At 36.9% G+C, this 21,300-nt stretch overlaps 4 protein-coding genes across 5 annotated transcripts; 1 reads left to right on the forward strand and 3 right to left on the reverse strand.

Moving 5' to 3' along the window:
* The first annotated feature begins 3,028 nt into the window (after positions 1-3,028).
* On the forward strand, positions 3,029-5,968 carry LOC131944906 (cytochrome P450 2B1-like). Its single transcript, XM_059305787.1, has 3 exons — positions 3,029-3,248; positions 4,554-4,668; positions 4,772-5,968. Exons 1-3 carry the CDS (start codon positions 3,055-3,057, stop codon positions 5,966-5,968), a joined length of 1,506 nt encoding a protein of 501 aa, XP_059161770.1. The 5' UTR covers positions 3,029-3,054.
* Positions 5,969-8,330: 2,362 nt separating this feature from the next.
* On the reverse strand, positions 8,331-10,671 carry LOC131944907 (cytochrome P450 2G1-like). Its single transcript, XM_059305789.1, has 3 exons — positions 10,478-10,671; positions 10,006-10,120; positions 8,331-9,521 (listed from the first exon to the last, which is right to left on the reverse strand). The coding sequence occupies exons 1-3, from the start codon at positions 10,669-10,671 to the stop codon at positions 8,331-8,333; spliced, it is 1,500 nt and encodes a 499-aa protein (XP_059161772.1).
* A 707-nt stretch (positions 10,672-11,378) lies between these two features.
* On the reverse strand, positions 11,379-15,777 carry LOC131944916 (cytochrome P450 2C15-like). 2 transcript variants are annotated; one of them, XM_059305800.1, is made up of 4 exons: positions 15,550-15,777; positions 14,957-15,156; positions 14,475-14,589; positions 11,379-12,849 (listed from the first exon to the last, which is right to left on the reverse strand). In XM_059305800.1, exons 2-4 carry the CDS (start codon positions 15,148-15,150, stop codon positions 11,677-11,679), a joined length of 1,482 nt encoding a protein of 493 aa, XP_059161783.1. In that variant the 5' UTR covers positions 15,151-15,156; positions 15,550-15,777; the 3' UTR covers positions 11,379-11,676. The 2 variants fall into 2 exon arrangements, with proteins under 2 accessions (XP_059161783.1, XP_059161782.1); XM_059305799.1 differs by having other exon boundaries at positions 14,957-15,180.
* A 1,681-nt stretch (positions 15,778-17,458) lies between these two features.
* On the reverse strand, positions 17,459-21,091 carry LOC131944915 (cytochrome P450 2C15-like). The gene is made up of 4 exons (XM_059305798.1): positions 20,922-21,091; positions 20,303-20,526; positions 19,492-19,606; positions 17,459-18,911 (listed from the first exon to the last, which is right to left on the reverse strand). The coding sequence occupies exons 2-4, from the start codon at positions 20,494-20,496 to the stop codon at positions 17,739-17,741; spliced, it is 1,482 nt and encodes a 493-aa protein (XP_059161781.1). The 5' UTR covers positions 20,497-20,526; positions 20,922-21,091; the 3' UTR covers positions 17,459-17,738.
* Between the last annotated feature and the right edge of the window lie 209 nt (positions 21,092-21,300).

Below are 21,300 nucleotides of genomic sequence, written 5' to 3' on the forward strand. Positions count from 1 at the left end.
CTATGAATGACCTAGGTCACCATTACGCAACCGTCGACATACGTTTTATCGCCTACATTTTATGTCTGACAAATAGTGCAGGGAGTTCAAGCTAGGCTGGTATCAGGCGCATTTATGTGGGTTAGTTTAGGGTCAGGGAATAACTTGAGAGGGGTAAACTATTTCTACGAAATTTTATTTTACCTTTTGATGTAAAATTTTCTGAATATGTCTTAAAATGTATTACAAGTAATTAAAGTCGTTTTTCAAACATAATTTTTATTTTATTTTTTTAAACATGATATTACTTTAAACAAAAGAAATTTTCTAAAATTCTTACAGTAGTTTTAAGCACCAATAGCCTTTTCTTTATTATGAAGACTAAAATATTTTAATAGAATATTATTAGAAAATCTTAACACAAAAAATATTTAAAAGTAAATTTCCTCAAAATCTTTCAGAAATGACTTAGTAGATTTTGCAAATGGCACCCTTAACTACTAAAAAATATGAAATAAAATAAATAAAAAACCTTTAAGAATAATATTCGCTGAAATTAAAAATGAAACAAACTTGCTTTTAAAATTAATACATTTCGATCTTCATGAGATAATATTTTTAAAAGTCAACACTACATAGCACGTTTTTTTTAAAATTAAGTTCAATTAAAATTGATTAGTTTGTGTTGTTAAGAGCAATTAATTGTTGTTTTTTTACTTTAGTGTACTTTATTAAAAGTTAAAATTATGTGCAAGAGCTTTTTACATATCTATCTATATATATAATTCTCTTCTTCGAGCCGTTAGAAAACAAGCTGCAAACGCTCTCCCTACCTCCCCACCCCTACATGGTTTTAGTGAGCTGTGTTCACTCTAAATGTTTACAAGCAGAGCCAACGATTTTAAACGTAGGGGGGGGGGGGGGGGGGAGGGGGGGAGGGAAGGAAGGGGGGGGGGTATGGTCCTTAACGAGCTACTTATAGTGTTTTAAAGAAATATTTTCAGTGTCAGCGTTGGTACTGTCGAATTCACAAATTATGAATTATTGAAAATTAGAAACAACTAAATAGCGGCGTATGTTATGCCGCGGGCCGGCTCGTATATATATAATTCTCTTCTGGGAGCCGTTAGAGAACAAGCTGCAAGCGCGCCTTTGCAGTCCCCTCTCTTCAATATCACTACCACCCCCACCCCATCCCCACATGATCTGGTGAGCTGTGATTCACTCTAAATGTTTACAAATCGTAGAGTCGGGTTTGTTGACGGCTATTAGGGGCAGATAATTTAGTTTGAAACGATTTTAAACTTACAGGAGGTAACTAAGAGGAGGCTGCTTTCGCGGTGGGGGGGGGGGGGGGTGTAGGGTAGGGGTTGGGGAAAGGGGGGGGGGTTAGTGTTTTAAAGCAAATATTTTCAGTGGCAGCATTGGTACTGTCGAATTCACAAATTATGAATTACTGGAAAGTAGAAAATAAAACAACTAAATAGCGGCGTATGATACGCCGCGGGTCGGCTCGTAGGTTATATTAGGCATAGTATAATTAATGATAAATACAATGTATTTTACTTGGACTCAAACATTGATCAACACAGCCCTTAATTACAGCAATTAGTTCCTACACAACGATAAACATAAACTTGAACTTTAAAAGGAAGTAGGTCAACATGACTCAACGGGTCACAAACTTCTGACCCAGCTGTCGCTCTCAGTAATTGGCGAACATACACCACAGACACCACAGGGGCTGGTGTATCAAATAGGCCAATGTCAGGGTCAGTTAATATAAGATGCGGAGGGTATTATGGGGTTGGTCTACTTGTCGAGACATAGTTTACACTGGTTTTATAAACCTTACTTTGATTGTTTAAAACATAAGATTTCCTACTTGTATTTAAAGAATTGATTACAAGAAATGTACTTTTCTCTTTACTAATGTATTTGTTTACTCACTAAAGGTGTAGAAAAACAAGCCAATGCCTTTCCTGTTCCATAGTCTTAAAGTTTCTTCAGAATGAAAAGACAATCTTTTTGGGTTTGAAACGATTAAACAATATAATTTACTCTACTGTTTACCATATTTTGCTGAAATTACAAAAGACATGTAAACTTTAAAACAACGTCAATACCGTTGCCGTGTACAACATATATACATGTTTTAACGTCTATAACACGCAGATGATTGTGAAGACTTTATAACAGCAGAGCAGTTTAAATCTAGAACAGTTTGTATTGCAGACCGAAACGAGAAAACACAATGCAAAAACATAATGTTCAATAAGAAAAGGTTAATTAAACACAATGTACTCAATAAAAGCATATCTAGTAATTAAAACTTGATTGTGTTTGTCTCTGCTACTTTTCTACATGTCGGAATGCCTTAGTGACGTACGCAAATTATACAACTCTGATGTTTTATTGCATACAATTAATGTAATTACACCACGGCAAAACACACAAAAATGAAAACAAACTCTTTAAGTGACCATAGATCAAACTAGTTACTGTAAGAATACAGCAAAAATTATAGCCACTCAAAGTTTGACAAAAATAATACACATAAAAAGTCACGGTATCAAAATGAAACAAAATTTACTTTTGTTTTAGGTCAAAACTAAATTTATAAACCCCTTAACCAACTGGGACTCTAAGTTGTCTTAGCAGCTAAATAAAATTCTTGGTATTACTTGGGCGTTAAAACCGGGCCATAGCATTTCAAAAACTTGCTATGGCCTTAACCTATATTTAGTGCACATAAAGTAAAATAAACTTTGCAAAGTTTTTTTTCCTGCTTGTATTTCAGATAAAAAGGACAGCTACTTCGCCCAAAGTTTATGAGCATACGCTGGTTAGACGGTAGGTTACATACGTTAGCAAAATACACGACATTTATTTTGTTTCAACATGACGTAGTTAAATTTAATTTATGAACTGTAATTTTAGTTAAAGTTTGTAATATTTACATTACATTTTAAGGAGATTCATACTTATTTCATAAGTTGAATAAAATATCCCATATTAAGTTTGATTCATTTATTTCAGTTCACCGAGGCGCTTTGACTGGCTGTAAGACGCAAGATGTTAGACTTGACCACCATTTTCTCTCTGACCGCAATCTTTCTCCTCACTTATCTGTGGCTGAGACGACCTAAACTCAACCTTCCACCATGTCCCACCCGCCCCTTACCTTTCCTCGGAAATTTACTCGCACTGGAGGAGAACCCAAGGTCACAGTTCAGAAAATGGCAGAAGGAGGTGGGAGAGATTTTCACGTGAGTTGGTTTATATAGATAGAAAATGTTTACTCCACGCAAAACTGTTTCCGTATATTTAGAACATGTCAATGTTACGTATTGTTGCACTAGATTTTGTCTATATGGAGATGCACCAAACATTCAACTATTTAAAACATGCTTCCTACACATCAATATGCAATTGTGAATTAATAACATGTGAGGTTAAAGGTTAGTTTTAAGCGAGCAGTATCTTAACAAAAACTTTACCAAAACAAACAACAAAAAACGGATTTAATGTGGGGGGAGGGTGACATTTTAAAAAATAATTTTAAAAAGTTGCATATAAAATGTATGAACTAAATCGCCTGTTCTCGTGTTAAAAACAACAGCTCAATTGGTGAATAAATGTATCAGAGATGTAACTGTATACATCCCGACTAAAAAAGAGGCAAATTTTTTAGAAAGGGGGGGGGGGATACATTGACTGCGGCAAGTTTCTTAAACAATCCACCATACTTCGAATTTATCTTTAGTTAAACATTTCGAAGAATTGAAACATAAGTTTAAAACAATTACATCTAGCCATCTCTGATAGATGGTGCGACATAAGTTTTTCCGCCTAAACTTTTTGCCCGATTACAAGACTCCCTCCATACTTCGAATTAGAGAAAGTAAAAATCTTACCTAACAATAAGTACTAAAGAGTCTAAAAACTTAAAATTTTAATGGCTTTAGTTCCGTCTATAGATTTATTTGATATATGCGAAATCTCAAATTAATTAATATTATTTTGAGAAATTGTTTACAAGGTAAAATGTTTATAAATTTTGTGTTTAGATTATTTTTTTAAAAATAATACTTACGCATGCAATTGTATCCTGTTTCATTGTTGTATGCTAGTAAACACAACTAGCATGTTTTGTACTGTAGGCTTATGTCTAATAATTATGTCAAAGTAAGCATTTCTTATTTTCCCTTTGGATGTGTGATTTTTATCAATTTTTACAAAGAAATTAACTTTACGTTTGTGTCAAAAGATAGTTTAAGTGTTTCTGTCATTGAAATTAATTATATTGTAGAGATATTTTATATCTCATTAAGTTGAAAGTTGGGTATACAAACCATACTTGCATTTGTATTGAAAACTGTGGTTATGTCCTAGGCTACAAACAAATAATTACATTTGAAGTAGGTGAAACTTGGGTGATAAAATTCAACCAAAGACACAAATACGGACACAGGGAAATGTTTGATTCGATTCTATCTGTTAAAAGTTAAGTGGTCAAAGGAGATGGGTTATCTGTTAACTTACGTAACTCTATGACTGTTTTGTTTTACCAGCCTCTACATGGGAAGTAAGCTTGTAGTTGTTGTGAGTGGTTATGATCTGATTAAGGAACTATTCCTAAAGAGGGCACATTTGTTCTCAGATCGTCCTCAAGTTGCATTTGATATGGTAAGATGAACCGCTGCAGATTTTTAAGCTTTTTTTTTGTAGAATAACTATAAGATTTTTACATGACTGTAATAATGCCTTATTTTCTGTTTGTGAAATTTAGGTTAATAAATTTCCTCAAAGTGGATTAGCGTTCTCAAATGGCCACAAGTGGAAGGAGCAGAGAACCCTCTCCTTAAAAATTCTGAGAGATTTCGGCATGGGTAAAAATGTAATGGCTGAAAAAATTCAGGAAGAAGTTGCTCATTTCCTTGACCTGTTGGCTAAGCTTGAAGGTCAACCGTCAGACATACGAGTAGCCACCAACATCAGCACCTGTAACGTCATCAGCTCTATCGTGTTGGGTCACAGGTTCGAATACCATGACCAGCGGCTCCAGGATCTGATTGTCCGTATCACTGCTCTGCTCTCAGACACACAATTTAACGGAATCGTTAATTTTATTCCTTATGTTCGGTTTATTCCCGGTGATTTCTTCCACATTAAAAAAATCAAGAAAACGACGGATGATATTTTGGATTTTTTAAATACTTTCGTTCAAAAGAAAGGAGTCGATGAATACGATGAGAACCATTCAGACAATTTAATAACAGCGTACATTTCAGAACTTAACTCAAAACAAAGTACTAGCCAGCAGACAACGTTAAGTAAAAACGAACTTTTAAAATCTCTGTTTGATTTGTTTATTGGTGGGACGGAGACGACAAGCACTACCATCACGTGGTGTCTCTTATATGTCGTGAACAATCCGGATGTCCAGAAGAAAATTTATGATGAGCTGAAGGAACAGGTAGGGACCAACAGAACACCTTGTATACAAGATAAGCCAAAGCTGATATATCTGAATGCAGTCATTAAGGAAACACAAAGAGTCGCTAGCATTATACCACACTCTGTAACCCACACGTGCACAGAAGACGCCGAAGTCAGAGGCTACACCATCCCTAAAGGAACCTACATCTCACCCAACCTGGACTCTGTCTTACACGATCCTAAAATATGGGGCGATGACGTCATGGAGTTTAAACCTGAAAGATTTATAGACCAAGACGGGAAGTTAAAAACTCCTGAAGAGTTCATCCCCTTCTCGATAGGTCGTCGTGTCTGTTTGGGCGAGTCCCTGGCTGTCATGGAGTTGTTCCTGTACCTCTCATCAATCTTCCACAGATTTGAGATTCTGCCAGCAACTCCAGGCTCTCCCCCTCCTATAGATTACAAATTCGGTATTGTTGCATCGCCAGCCCCTTACCAACTTAGATTCTTACTAAGGGGTGTGAACGGCTTTGCTTTGAAAATCTAAAAAAACGTTTACTTAAGCTTTATAATGATCTTCTTTAGTGTTTACAAATACATTTTATGACTGTAATGTTAGGTAACGTTACTGATACTATATTATCGCACGTTCAGTTGAAATAAATGTAATTGGTGATGCTTTTTATAAAGTATATTTCTGTTTTCTTCTACAAATAAACCCACCTTGTAAAACCTAAGTTAAGCTAATTGTTCATAATATAATTCAACAGTTTTTTCTAAAATTAATTTTCATTTCCCCTAAAGGGGAAAATTATTTGCTACAGAAATATTGATATGTTAACATTTTTTTTTGTCGCCTTTTATTCGCTTTAATTAAGACCTCAAAGTAATTAGCATGTATCTTACATTGTTGATTGTTTTTATGTGAGATAATCGGGGATTTATTCTACTTCTTCGTTCCTAAATGTAATGTTGTAATGTGAAAGATAATTTTTCCAACACATTCAACTTCTTATGCGCCACATAGGCCATTGACACCCATTTCAGCTTGCATTTCTTTGTCCAACCAATAACAAACTACAAAGCAGCAGTTGGGGTTTCGAACTCAGAATGTAGGCCTAGCTACCATGAGCTTTAACCATCCGACCTTGCCGACCACAGCAAGGATGCGCTTTTTAAATTCTAATTGTCTATATCTAATCTATATACCTAATGTATCGAAATGGTAAATGACGTTGCCATTACATGTGCTTTAAAAACCCGTTTGAAATAGTTTTCATTACGACACATAACATTTTTTGTATACATTTACTTTATTTTCATTTTACATATATTTTTTATAGAAGTCTTTAATTCCTAACATTTGACACTGCGCTCTAATTTTTTAAGGTAAGATTATTGAGTTGTAATACAAGAAAGTGAGAACTAAGGCGTCAGTTTCTGTGGCATTTCACTCCAGCGAGTGAGTGGATTTTGAAATAATGTGTTGGTTTTTTTTAATGGCTACCCCATTACCATAAACAACAAGAAAATACAAACATATTGATTATGTTATGTCAAACACGATATACAAAATTTATTACTCGAATTTCCGGGTTCGTGTGTGAAGGCGCCTATTCTAGATCTAGCTGATTCATTTTTCCCCTCCGGACTGATTCGTTTAAAGGTTATATAAATACTTCTTTTGTTTACATAGTAAAAGATATGACAGACACTGTATATAGAATTTTTTAAAGCTTAAACAGCTTTATTTATTATGTATAAATGTATAATTTAAAAAGTCTATTTTATTTAAATTATATACAAAAAAGAAAATATGTTTTAAATCAAAATATTGCTTTGTAATAAAAATCAGCATAAAATTGTATTATTATTTGTAAATTAAAATAAACCGGGAGTGATCTCCCCTAAACTTTCTCGAATATTCTTATATAAAACAACATGGGATGGGAACTCGGACTATAGACATGATTTTTAATCCATTTTAAATACTTAAAGTTTTAAAAATAGAATAAAATCTCGTAGACAAAAGAATTGCACACCAAGTGAACGCCAAATAAAAAAGTGCATAATAGTGCGCAATATTATTAGTACTTTAAAAATTTTCATTAGTTATTTGAGAAATCGGAAGTAGCGTAAATTACTACTTCCGGTCAATGGAAATTACTCAAAATTTAACAGAAGGTAGAGAATTAGATCTTTTACTTACACTTGAAATTTCATTTATCTATCTGAAATAGTACTCAAGTTATAGGTTTTTGAAAAATTCAAAGTAGAAAAAGTACCACTTCCGGTTATCGGAAATCGCTCAAAAGTTGATACGGATCTACGATTTTGATAAAATACTTATATATGAAATTTCATCAACCTAGCTCTAACGGTACTCAAGTTATCGTGTTTACACACGGACAGACAGACAGACAGACAGACACACAGACATACGGACAGAATTGCAAAGACCAGTTTTTTAGACTGGATTACGCATAAAACCTCTTAATTTTGATAAATCTGGATTGATAATTTTTGCCCGATTAAAATAAGTCCTCTATACTTCGGATGTGATGAAGGAATGAGGTGTAATACGGTGAAAATTGTTAAAATTTCAAGTGATTTTTGTGCACGATTACAATACTTTCTCTATACTTCGTATATACGAGAAAGTAAAACAGAGTATATTGTTATATTTTACTGTTCTAAAACAGCCAAACGTGTTTTTTTAAAATAAAAGTGAATGGTCGTATACTAATACAAATTATTTTAATATTAAATAAAAGAAATGTACATGAGAACTGCAAAAAAAGCTTGCCTTAAATTATGCCATGTAAACTGTGGAATTTTAAACCTTTACTCAAATAGAGACAATTTCAAATGTTTATATGTGTATTAATAAAGTATTTTTCATTAAAAAGTTACGTTTCATGTGTTGTTCTTTCAATAGCTCTGAGCTGAAAAAGGGCAGGTGAAACTGTAAAACCAAACTTGTATTTGATTGGAGGTGGCGAGCCTGGAGTTGCTGGTAGAATCTCAAACCTGTGGAAGATTGATGAGAGGTACAGGAACAACTCCATGACAGCCAGGGACTCGCCCAAACAGACACGACGACCTATCGAGAAGGGGATGAACTCTTCAGGAGTTTTTAACTTCCCGTCTTGGTCTATGAATCTTTCAGGTTTAAACTCCATGACGTCATCGCCCCAGATCTTAGGGTCGTGTAAGACAGAGTCCAGGTTGGGTGAGATGTAAGTTCCTTTAGGGATGGTGTAGCCTCGGACGATGACGTCACGAGGACAGGTGTGGGTAACACCCTGAGGTGTAACGCTAGCCAGTCTTTGAGATTCTTTAATGAACGCGTTTAGGTAAGTCAGGTTTGGTTTATCAGAAATACACGGGGATCTCCCTGTACCAACGTTCTCCTGCAGCTCGTTGTAAATTTTCTCCTGAACCTCAGGATGATGCAAGACATACAAGAAACACCACATTATGGTGGTGTTCGTTGTTTCGGTCCCAGCACCGAACAGATCGTTGATTGTCTTCAAGAGACTTTCCTTGTTCAGATACGTGGGTTCACCGTTTCTTATCTTTGACTTCAGCTCGGACATGTACGCAGAGATGAAACTCTCCCTCACGTTTTTGTCGTCCTCTTCCATGCTCGCCCATGTTTCGTTAACAAACTTGCTGTGAAAATTATAAATGTCTGAAATAATTTCTTTAAGTTTTTTAATGTGAAACAAATCACCTGGTAGGTAGCGTAGCACGGGTATGAAGTTTAACACCGCGTTAAAGTGTTGGTCTTCAAAAATCTCGGCCAGATTCGTCACCAAATTTCTGAATTTCTCGTCATCGTAGTCGAACCTGTGCCCGGAGACGATGGAGCTGATGACGTTGGCGATGCTGACGTTTGTCATGACCCGGATGTCCGTCGGCTCTCCTCTTTGTTCGGCCAACAGGTCCAGGAAATGACCAACCTCCTCCTGGATAGCACGAGCGAGCACGTTTTTGCCCATGCCGAAATCTCGGAGGATCTGTAGAGATAAGGCTCGATGCTCTTTCCAGTTTTGACAGTTATTAAAAATGAGCCCCTTCTGCGGATACGGAGTTGCCTGAAAATTTTGAAAAAAAAATATTGTATGTTTATGAGCTGTATGTAACATTGGTTTGATGATGTCATATCATATTCTGAATCTAATATTATGTTTACATTTCATAAAAACCTCAGCCGTGTGACATTTAGGGATATATTCCAAATAGATAAAAACTTTTTTTTAATATTTGCGTTAAAATTTAAAAGAAAACATCCTATTGGTTTACGATATTCATTTCTACAAATTCTTATCTAGTAAATTAAGACAACTTTTAATAAGCAATATTTTGTGGTGTAGAACAAACTTAAGCAAAAAAAGAACATCTATTTTGACAACGTCTAATAACTTATTATTATATTGGAAAATTAAGTTCTACCCTTATACAAACGCCACATTTTTTTCATAATTTGCTGCTGTGCTGGAACTATAGCGTCCCGACTAACCAGATAGATTCTACGTACGGCCAGTGATAGCAAAAACGAAAGGTGGAATTCATTTATACCTGGTCTATGGCCAGCAGTGGACGATGTGAGAACTCATCCCCCCTCTTGAGCAGAAGTTCCTTAATCAGGTCATAGCCACACACAACAACCACAAGTTTACTGCCCATGCAGAGGCTAGTGGGTACATGAAGAGGTTTTACAGAAAATGTGGGTCGTTAATTGTTGTCAACAATATATTTAATCAAAATGATTCTAGTTGATGAAATGATTAATATTGTATTTTTTCCAGTAAATGTGGATGCTTTTTTTTCATGCTTTTTCTAATTCTGTATTCCACAACATTAAATACACGTCAGTGTTAGTTGTTCTACGATTATCATTTTTAAAAATGTGGTACATGAATTTACAAAACTTTGGCATAGGGTTTATGAAATAAACGATGTGTTCATTGTTTTAAAAGGTTGCTGCTACTGCGTTGTAAGGAATAATACAAGAACATCGGCAAAAAGAGGAAGGTAAACTTTCACTGACCTGTAAATATCTCCCAATTCCTGGTGCCATTTCTTGAACTGTGACCTTGGGTTGTCCTCCAGTGTGAGTAAATGTCCTAGGAACGGTAAGGGGCGGGTGGGGCAGGGAGGTAGGTTGACACTCGGGCGCATAAACCACAGGTAAATGAAGGTAAAAATGGCAGATGCCACCAAAACTATTGTAAGATCGAACATCCTCCGTTTGCAACGATGAATCCCAGTTTGTCAATTCGAGTTTAACTTGACGAAAGCCAACAAAATAAAAAAATAATTCTAATGCACAAGAACAAACACGGATATTTAAGGTCATTTGAAACTGTTTTTAGGAGGGGGGGGGGAAGTTAATTTATAGGTCACCAACCTCAACAGATGGCCAAGTAAACATGTTGTTGGTGTCCTGTATTTCATCTGCCTTGAGCACGAATCGGAAAATATGATGATGACTGGTACAAGACATTCGCCCACGTTACGGCACCATATGTAATAACACCAGAGGGTCTTGTTACAAATACCTCCTCCCATAAACCCGCACACACTGACCAACACATACGTACTTCCATCGCTCACTTTCAGACTGCAATTAGACACAAACACATATTGAAATAGTGTGTTAATTAATTTTTTTTTTTACATTTTTTTATTCCTAACGAGAGGTGTCAGAGGCTTCTCGCACACAATCCCTTTGTTTATATATGTATGTTACAGGAACTTAATATTATTCACATATTCACATGCATAATGCCTAAGGCATACACGTATATAATGGTACATAAACACATAGATGCAGATTTTTAATAAATACAATTACTACATCAAATAACATTAAAATAGTCATTATATATATATATATATATATATATATATATATATATATATATATATATATATATATAATTCAGCAATCTACTTGAATACTATATGATATATAGAGTAGGAGATAATTTAGATACTTGTTTTGTTCATACTTCTTGAAACATTTTTATAACATTGCTTTGATCATTACGTCTTTTAACAAAAACTATGTCAGTCGAAGCTTTCAATTTATGAATTTATCTATAGATATTCCATAATAAACCAGCCAGTTTACAAGACAATCTATAAAAAGTTTTTCACATTTCTAATGTAACAGAACTTTGAGATTTTAGTTATTTGATTTTAATTGTAAGAATTTCTCTTTCTTTTTGATTTGTTGCCTTGACATTAGCGTCGTTTAACGGCTTTAAGCTCATAGGGCAGCGGTGCTATGGTCAGGCCGAACTTGTATTTGATTGGAGGGGGCGAGCCTGGAGTTGCTGGCAGAATCTCAAATCTGTGGAAGATTGATGAGAGGTACAGGAACAACTCCATGACAGCCAGGGACTCGCCCAAACAGACACGACGACCTATCGAGAAGGGGATGAACTCTTCAGGAGTTTTTAACTTCCCGTCTTGGTCAATAAATCTTTCAGGTTTAAACTCCATGACGTCATCACCCCAGATCTTTGGATCGTGTAAGACAGAGTCCAGGTTGGGTGAAATGTAAGTTCCTTTAGGGATGGTGTAGCCTCGGACGGTGACGTCACGAGGACAGGTGTGGGTTATAGCCTGTGGTACAATACTCGCCAACCTCTGAGTTTCTTTAATGACAGCGTTTAAGTAAACCAGCTTTGGTTTATCTTGTAAACAAGGCTTTCTGTTGTTTCCAATCTGTTGCTGTAGCTCGCCGTGAATCTTCTTCTGCACATCCGGGTGGTTAAGGACGAACAGCAGACACCAGAGGATTGTTGTGCTGGTGGTCTCCGTGCCGGCAGAAAACAAATCAGTCACCACTCTCGAGAGGTTCTCTTTGTTTAAATGTGTAGGGACACCTTTGCTCTCCTTAGACTTGAGTTCTAACATGTAAGCTGAAATCAAACTGTCAACGTTGTTCTCATCTAACTCTTCTACCCCTTTCTTATTGACAAAAGAAAATAGAAACTCGCAAAGACTTTTGATGTATTGATTTATCTTCTTAATATGGAACCGATCCCCGGGCAGCAGGTGTAGGAAGGGGATGAAGTTGGTCACCCCGTTGAAATGGCTGTCGGTTAAAATTGCCGTCAGTTTGGTCACCATGTCTTGAAAATTTTCATCCTGGTAGTTGAACCTGTTGCCTAAGACGATGGAGCAGATGACGTTAGCGATGCTGATGTTCGTGACTATTTTAATGTCCGACGGCTTGCCCTCTTGTTCAGCCAACAGATCCAGAAAATGATCAATTTCCTCCTCAATTTTCTCGGCCAATCTATTTTTGCCCATTCCGAAATCTCGCAGAATGTTCAACGCCACTGTTCGCTGTTCTTTCCAGTTCTGGCCATTAGAGAAGATGACACCTTTCTGAGGGAATGGGGTCGCCTACAAAACAAAAAATATTATTTATGAAAACGAAAATGTTTTCGTGTTCAAGCATAAATTAAAAATAAAACAATGTCTGGTGACTGCGACGGAAATCGTGAGCTTGAATTAAAAAACATAACTTTCTAAATCTTATATAGTTTAAATACCATGTTTGCGCCATACATTTAGATCCAGTTTATCTTCTGTTTCAGATAAAGGCTTTTGGCTAACCATAAGATAGCAGTCAATTGAAAGGGATATTAATGCCTGCATAAAGGGATGGGTCTAGCATACTCTGAGAAGGGAAGAGGTTAAAATTGTGAGACAAGCTTTAGACTGGAACTCCATGGGGGAAGAGAAAGTAGGCCGGCCAAGGCAATGCTGGAGAAGGTCAGTGGAAAGAGAAACTCGGGCTGCCTGGATTACGTGGGCGAAAAAAAGATGATACCTGCCCAAATACGAGTCCGGTGGAGAGGTCTGGCTGAAGTCCTTTGCGTCTTAGAGGCTACAAAGGAACAAGTCCTCAGCGTTTACAATCATTTGTAAATAAATTGTAAATCTATCTATCTATATATATAATTCTCCTCTTCGAGCCGTTAGAAAACAAGCTGCAAACGCTCTCCCTACCTCCCCACCCCTACATGGTTTTAGTGAGCTGTGTTCACTCTAAATGTTTACAAGCAGAGCCAACGATTTTAAACGTAGGGGGGAGGGGGGGGGGAAGGAAGGGGGGGGGGTTATGGTCCTTAACGAGCTACTTATAGTGTTTTAAAGAAATATTTTCAGTGTCAGCGTTGGTACTGTCGAATTCACAAATTATGAATTATTGAAAATTAGAAACAACTAAATAGCGGCGTATGTTATGCCGCGGGCCGGCTCGTATATATATAATTCTCTTCTGGGAGACGCTAGAAAACAAGCTGTAAACGCGCTCCCTACCTCCCCGCCCCTACATGGTCTTGGTGAGCTGTATTCACTCTAAATGTTTACAAGCAGAGCCGGGTTATGTGACGACTATTAGGGGCAGATAATTTAGTTTAAAACGATTTTAAACGTGGGGGAGGGGGGGGGGGGAGGAAGGGGGTGAGGGGGGAAGGAAGGGGGGGGGGTTATGGTCCTTAACGAGCTACTTATAGTGTTTTAAAGAAATATTTTTCAGTGGCAGTGTTGGTACTGTCGAATTCACAAATTATGAATTACTGAAAAAACAACAACTAATAGCGGCGTATATTATGCCGCGGGCGGCTCGTAAATTATATTTCGCTTCGTTTCGCTGCGAGAGGGGGAAGGAGGCCGTAGATCTTTCTTTCTGGGAGGCGAGGGGGGGGGGATGGTAAGTGCCCTTCTAAAGGTATGCCTGAAAGTAACTCTGACTATTTGATGTGATTTGATGTGATGTGATGTGATGTGATATGAACTGATGTCATGTTATGTCATGTCATGTCGTGTCGTGTCGTGTCGTGTCGTGTAGTTTCGTGTCGTGTCGTGTCGTGTCGTGTAATGTAATGTAATGTAATGTAATGTAATGTAATGTAATGTAATGTAATGTAATGTAATGTAATGTAATGTAATGTAATGTAATGTAATGTAATGTCAAGTCATGTCATGTCATGTCATGTCATGCCATGTCATATCATGGTTACCTGGTCAACCGCCAGCGCTGGACGGTCCGAGAACTCCTCACCACGTTTGAGCAAAAGTTCCTTGATGAGATCATAACCGCACACTACGACCACCAGCTTGTTGCCCATGTACAGGCTAGAAAGTAAAGGATGCTTCTAGTCAGTCTTATGGTCAACATAACAGGCTAGAAAGTAAAGGATGGTTTTAATCAGTCTAATGGTCAACATTACAGGCTAGAAAGTAAAAGGTGGATTTGTCAGCATTACTAGATGAAAACTGGTGGCTACTTCTTATGTGCCTGAATATCTAAGCTCGAAATTTCTAGTAGATGAGGATCATTAACTGTGGACAACAGCCAGAGACGTATCTAGGCGGAGTGCATTTTGTAAATACTCATATATATATATATATATATATATATATATATATATATATATATATATATATATATATATATATATATATATATATATATATATAAATATAGTTGAAATTATTATACCTGAAAATATCCCCCAATTCCTCGCGCCATTTCTTGAACTGTGACCTTGGATTTTCCTCCAGTGTGAGTAAATGTCCGAGTAGAGGTAAGGGGCGGGTGGGGTAGGGAGGTAGGTTGAGTCTTGAACGTTTGAGCCAGAAGTAGGTCAGGAGAAAGATGGAACTAGCCAGGATGAATGTTGTCAGGTCCAGCATCTTGTACTAGCATCAGACACGATATTTCGTCTTACGAGGATTAATTTATTAAAAAAAAACAACTGATGTTACAAATTAAAACAGTAGAATCTATACATATTCATATGTCAAATTTAATCTAAGAACGTCACACTTTTAAATTTCATTTAATCATCAAACCCTTATTGTCAAAAGGATGTCTATATCTTAACTACGCCCCCCTCCCCCACCTCCAACCACAATTAACCATAGATAGATTGATCAACGTATTTTTCAGAGGTTTTTTTTTTTCAATAAAAATACAATATATAAGAAACCCCTCTTACGTAACTATCTAAATCCCCTACAGTCTTCGTGGCATATGTCCTAACAACTATTTAACCCCTGTCTTGTGACGTCAGTAATAGACGACCTACTTACTTATTTCCTTGGCTGGTACCACAGATGTGTTAAAAACATTAAGCTGTGCTTTATTTTAAAACAAGACAAAAAATAAAAGACACTCCTATCTGTTTGGTTGAAATCAGCAGTGTAAGTGGTGTACTTTACTACGCTGATTGTACAATAAAACACACTTATATAGAGGGAAACAACTGAGCTGTAGCAGGCAAAGTTGACAGCACATCCACACACCAGCTGGTAAACCAAAAACGTAACGTCTGGGCCGGTGTTATCTGTTTACAGGCTAAAATCAAGGTCGCGAACAGCGCTACAAGCCTCCCCGTCCCTTCCACGCTCTTAAAATATCTTTACGTGTTAAATACAGAGATTCGACATTTCGCCAAAAACTTTCGATTTGCCCCCCCCCCCCCCCCCAGACTTTTTGCACCTCTTAAAAGACAATTTAACACTCGAATTAATCACTTAATTAAGTGGATTTATCATTTTCTCTATATATGTTGCTATTTTTTGCCTTGGTGTCACCCCACTAAATGGTGTCCCCCGGTGCGGCCCCCCTCCCGCCCCCCCCCCCCTCGCTACGCCTCTGATGCCGCCAAAACTATTGTAAGATTGAATATCCTCCGTTTGAAACGATCAATGTTATCCCAGTTTGTCCAAGTTATCGAATTCTAACAGAATAGAACAAGTAAGTAAAAAGTCTAGTGACAATTTAAGCGCAATTTCCTTATGTTATCTATAACAATTTTAATTTTTGGTGACCGAACAAAAGGATATTTTTTTTGTGCTAAAAAAAAGACAACTATATTAACCTGTATCAACGGAAATAGTTTTATTTTAACTAGTAGGCCTACAATGCTCAGTTTAAAAAAAGTAATAAATATTTTTTTGTGACCGAACGAAAGGATATTTTTGAAAATTTTCTTCGGCAATATTGTTCTAAATTATGGCAGGAATCGATTGGTAAATGTTTCAAGTCGCTAAGTGGTCTGTTTATCGAGATATGGAGCGAAAACTGCATTTTTTCGAGGGTTATTTTTTGGCTTTACCGGGAAATCCAGGAAGGAATTCCGGGAATTTTTTTGGCCCACAATCATCCTCGGAACTTGTTTAACAAATTTGCTTTTGGAACTAGTCCTCGATATTGCTTCGTTGAAGAGGAGATACGACTTGAAGCTGCGGACACACATCCATCCATCCATCCATCCATCAACAGAAATGACGAGTTAATAATCGCAATTGTCCAGTATGGAAATTGCGCTAAAAAAATCTAATGCACAAGAACACACACGGATATTTAAGGTCAATTGAAACTGTTTATTTTTTCCTTTGGGGTTTAATTTATAGGTCACCAACCTCAACAGATTGTTTAGTAAATATGTTGATGATGTCCTGTATTTCCATCTGCCACAAGTTTCTTGGGCACCAACCGGTAAATATGATTTTTACTCGTACAAGACATTGGCCTGCGTTACGGCACCATATGTTATAACACCTGAGGGCTTTCTTACAAATACCTCCTCCCATAAACCCCCACACACTGACCAACACGTGCGTACTTCCATCGCTCACTTTCAGACTGCAATTAGACACACACACACACACAAATTGAAATAGTGTTTTAATTATTTTTTTACATTTTTAAAAAATTCCTAACGAGAGGTGTCAGAGGCTTCTCGCACACATTCCCGTTGTTTATATATGTATGTTACAAGAAGTTCATATTATCCATATGCATAATGCTCAAAGCATGCACTTATATAATTGTACATATACACATAAAAGCAGTTTTGGTAACGAATACAAATACTGCATCAAATTACTTTAAAATAGTCATATATATATATATATATATATATATATATATATATATATATATATATATATATATATATATATATATATATATATCAGCAGTCTACTTGATTACTAAATTAATATAGAGTAGGAGAGAATTTAGATACTTGTTCCCTTCATACTTCAAGAAACATTTTTTTAACATTGCTATAATTGTTACGTCTTATAATAGAAACTATGTCAGTCGAAGCCTTTAATTTAAGAATTGTATCTATTGATATCACATAATAAACCAACCACTTTACAACAGAATCTTTGAAAAGCTCATTACAAGTCAAATGTTACAGAATGTTTGATATTTTAGTTATTTGATTTTAATTGTAATTATTTTTTTTTTATTTGTTGCCTTGACATTAGCGTCGTTTAACGGCTTTAAGTTCATAGGGCAGCGGTGCTATGGTCTGGCCGAACTTGTACTTGATTGGAGGGGGAGAGCCTGGAGTTACTGACAGAAACTCAAATCTGTGGAAGATTGATGAGAGGTACAGGAACAACTCCATGACAGCCAGGGACTCGCCCAAACAGACACGACGACCTATCGAGAAGGGGATGAACTCTTCAGGAGTTTTTAACTTCCCGTCTTGGTCAATAAATCTTTCAGGTTTAAACTCCATGACGTCATCACCCCAGATCTTAGGATCATGTAAGACAGAGTCCAGGTTGGGTGAGATGTAAGTTCCTTTAGGGATGGTGTACCCTCGCACGGTGACGTCACGAGGACAGGTGTGGGTTATAGCCTGTGGTACAATACTCGCCAACCTTTGCGTTTCTTTGATGACAGCGTTTAAGTAAACCAGCTTTGGCTTGTCTTGTAAACAAGGCTTTCTGTTGTTTCCAATCTGTTGCTGTAGCTCGCTGTGAATCTTCTTCTGCACATCCGGGTGGTTGAGGACGTACAGCAGACACCAGAGGATTGTTGTGCTGGTGGTCTCCGTGCCGGCAGCAAACAAATCAGTCACCACCCTAGAAAGATTATCTTTGTTTAAATGTGTAGGGACACCTTTGCTCTCCTTAGACTTGAGTTCCAACATGTAAGCTGAAATCAAACTGTCAATGTTGTTCTCATTAAACTCATCCACGCCTTTCTGATTGACAAAAGAAAACAGAAACTCGCACAGACTTTTGATGTATCGTTTTGTTTTCTTAATATGGAACCGATCCCCGGGCAGCAGGTGTAGGAAGGGGATGAAGTTAGTCACCCCGTTGAAATGGCTGTCAGTTAAAATTGCCGTCAGTTTGGCCACCATGTCTTGAAAATGTTCGTCCTGGTACTCGAACCTATTGCCTAAGACGATGGAGCAGATGACGTTAGCGATGCTGATGTTGGTGACTATTTTAATGTCCGACGGTTTGCCCTCTAGGTCAGCCAACAGATCCAGAAAATGATCAATTTCCTCCTCAATTTTCTCGGCCAATCTGTTTTTGCCCATTCCGAAATTTCGCAGAATGTTCAACGCCACTGTTCGCTGTTCCTTCCAGTTCTTGCCGTTAGAGAAGATGACACCTTTTTGAGGGAATGGGGTCACCTACAAAACAAAAAATATTTATCAAAATGAAAATGTTTTCCTGTTCAAGCATAAATAAAAAATAAAACAATGGCTGACTGTGACGGAAACCGTGAGCTTGAATTAAAAAAATAACTTTCTAAATCTTGTATGGTAAAATACCATGATTGTACCATTCTTTTAGATTCAATTTATCTTCTATTTCACATAAAGACTTGTGGGTAACCATAAGATAGCAGCCAATTGATAGGGACATTAATGCCCGAAAAGAAGTGAAAAGTATACAATTACAAGACAAGCCTTAGACTGGAATCACATGGGGGAAGAGGAAAGCAGGCCGGCCAAGTTAATTCTGAAGAAGGCCAGCTTCAAAGGTATGCCTGTAAGTAACTCTGACTATGTGATGTGATGTGATGTGATGTGATGTGATGTGATGTGATGTGATGTGATGTGATGTGATGTGATGTGATGTGATATGATGTGATGTGATGTGATGTGATGTCATGTCATGTCATGTCATGTCATGTCATGTCATGTCATGTCATGTCATGTCATGTCATGTCATGTCATGTCATGTCATGTCATGTCATGTCATGGTTACCTGGTCGACCGCCAGCTCTGGACGGTCCGAGAACTCCTCCCCACGTTTGAGCAAAAGTTCCTTGATGAGAGCATAACCGCACACCACGACCACCAGCTTGTTGCCCATGTACAGGCTAGAAAGTAAAGGATGCTTCTAGTCAGTCTAATGGTCAACATTACAGGCTAGAAAGTATAGGATGGTTGTAATCAGTTTAATGTCAACATTACAGGCTAGAGAGTAAAGGATGCTTCAAATCAGTCTAATGGTCAACATTACATGGTTCTAATAAGTCTAATGGTCAATATTACAGGCTAGAAAGTAAAGGATGCTTCAAATCAGTCTAATGGTCAACATTACATGGTTCTAATAAGTCTAATGGTCAATATTACAGGCTAGAAAGTAAAGGATGCTTCAAATCAGTCTAATGGTCAACATTACATGGTTCTAATAAGTCTAATGGTCAACTATACAGGCTAGAAAGTAAAGGATGCTTCAAATCAGTCTAGTGGTCAACATTACATGGTTCTAATCAGTCTAATGTTCAACATTACAGCAAGCTATAAAGTAAAAGGTGGATTTGTCAGCATTACTAGATGAAAACTGGTGGCTATTTCTTATGTGCCTCAATTTCTAAGCTCGAACTTTGTAGTAGATGAGGATCGTTAACTGGGGACAACAGCCAGAGACGTATCTAGGCGTAGTGCATTTTGTAAATAATCCTATATATATATATATATATATATATATATATATATATATATATATATATATATATATATATATATATATATATAATACTTTTTCTATGTTAAAGTTGGAATGATTGTACCTGAAAATATCCCCCAACTCCTCGTGCCATTTCTTGAACTGTGACCTTGGGTTTTCCTCTAGTGTGAGTAAATGTCCGAGTAGAGGCAAGGGACGGGTGGGGCTGGGAGGTAGGTTTAATCTTGAACGTTTGAGCCAGAAGTAGGTCAGAAGAAAGATGGAACTAGCCAGGATGACTGTTGTCAGGTCAAGCATCTTATACTAGCATCAGACACGATATTTCGTCTTACGAGGATTAAATTTAAAAAAAAACTGATGTTACAAATTAGAACAGTAGAATCTATACATATTCATATCTCAAATTAAATCTAAGAACGACTCAGTTTTAAATTTAATTTTATCCCCAACCCCCCCCCCCCCCCCCCCCCCATCCCAGCTCCCAGCTCCTACCACAAATAACCATAAATAGATTGTTCAATGTATTCTTCATAGTTTTTAAATATAAAAATACAATATATAAGAACCCCTACTTACGCAACTATGTGAATCCCCTACAGTCTTCGTGGCATATGTCTATGGACGACCCACTTACTTATTTCTCTGGCTGGTACCACAGATGTGTTAAAAACATTAGACTGTGCTTTATTTTAAAACAAGACAAAAGTAAAAGACACTCCTACCTGTTTGGTTGAAATCAGCAGTGTAAATGGTGTACTTTACTACGCTGAATGTACAATAAAACACACTTGTAGAGGGAAACAACTCAGTGTAGCAGGCAAAGTTAACAGCACATCCACACGCCAGCTGATAGGCCAAAAACGTAACGTCTGGGCTAGTGTTATCTTTTTACAGGCTAAAATCAAGGTCGCGTATCTTACACATTCTCAATAAATTCTTTAGACGTTGTAAATGTAGAGATTCGACCTTTCACCTCCCTAGTTCATTTTCTTTACTCCTGAGTCATACCTTTAAATCTTTTTATTTCTAGAATTCAGGTTCTTAATTGGCATAAATTGAAATCAATTGAACAAAAGTAAAGAAAAACATAAAGTAAAAAGT

This window comes from Physella acuta, unplaced genomic scaffold, assembly GCF_028476545.2.
Source record: "Physella acuta isolate Inbredline_101_S28 unplaced genomic scaffold, ASM2847654v3 ptg000515l, whole genome shotgun sequence".
Taxonomy (NCBI): Eukaryota; Metazoa; Mollusca; class Gastropoda; family Physidae; genus Physella; species Physella acuta.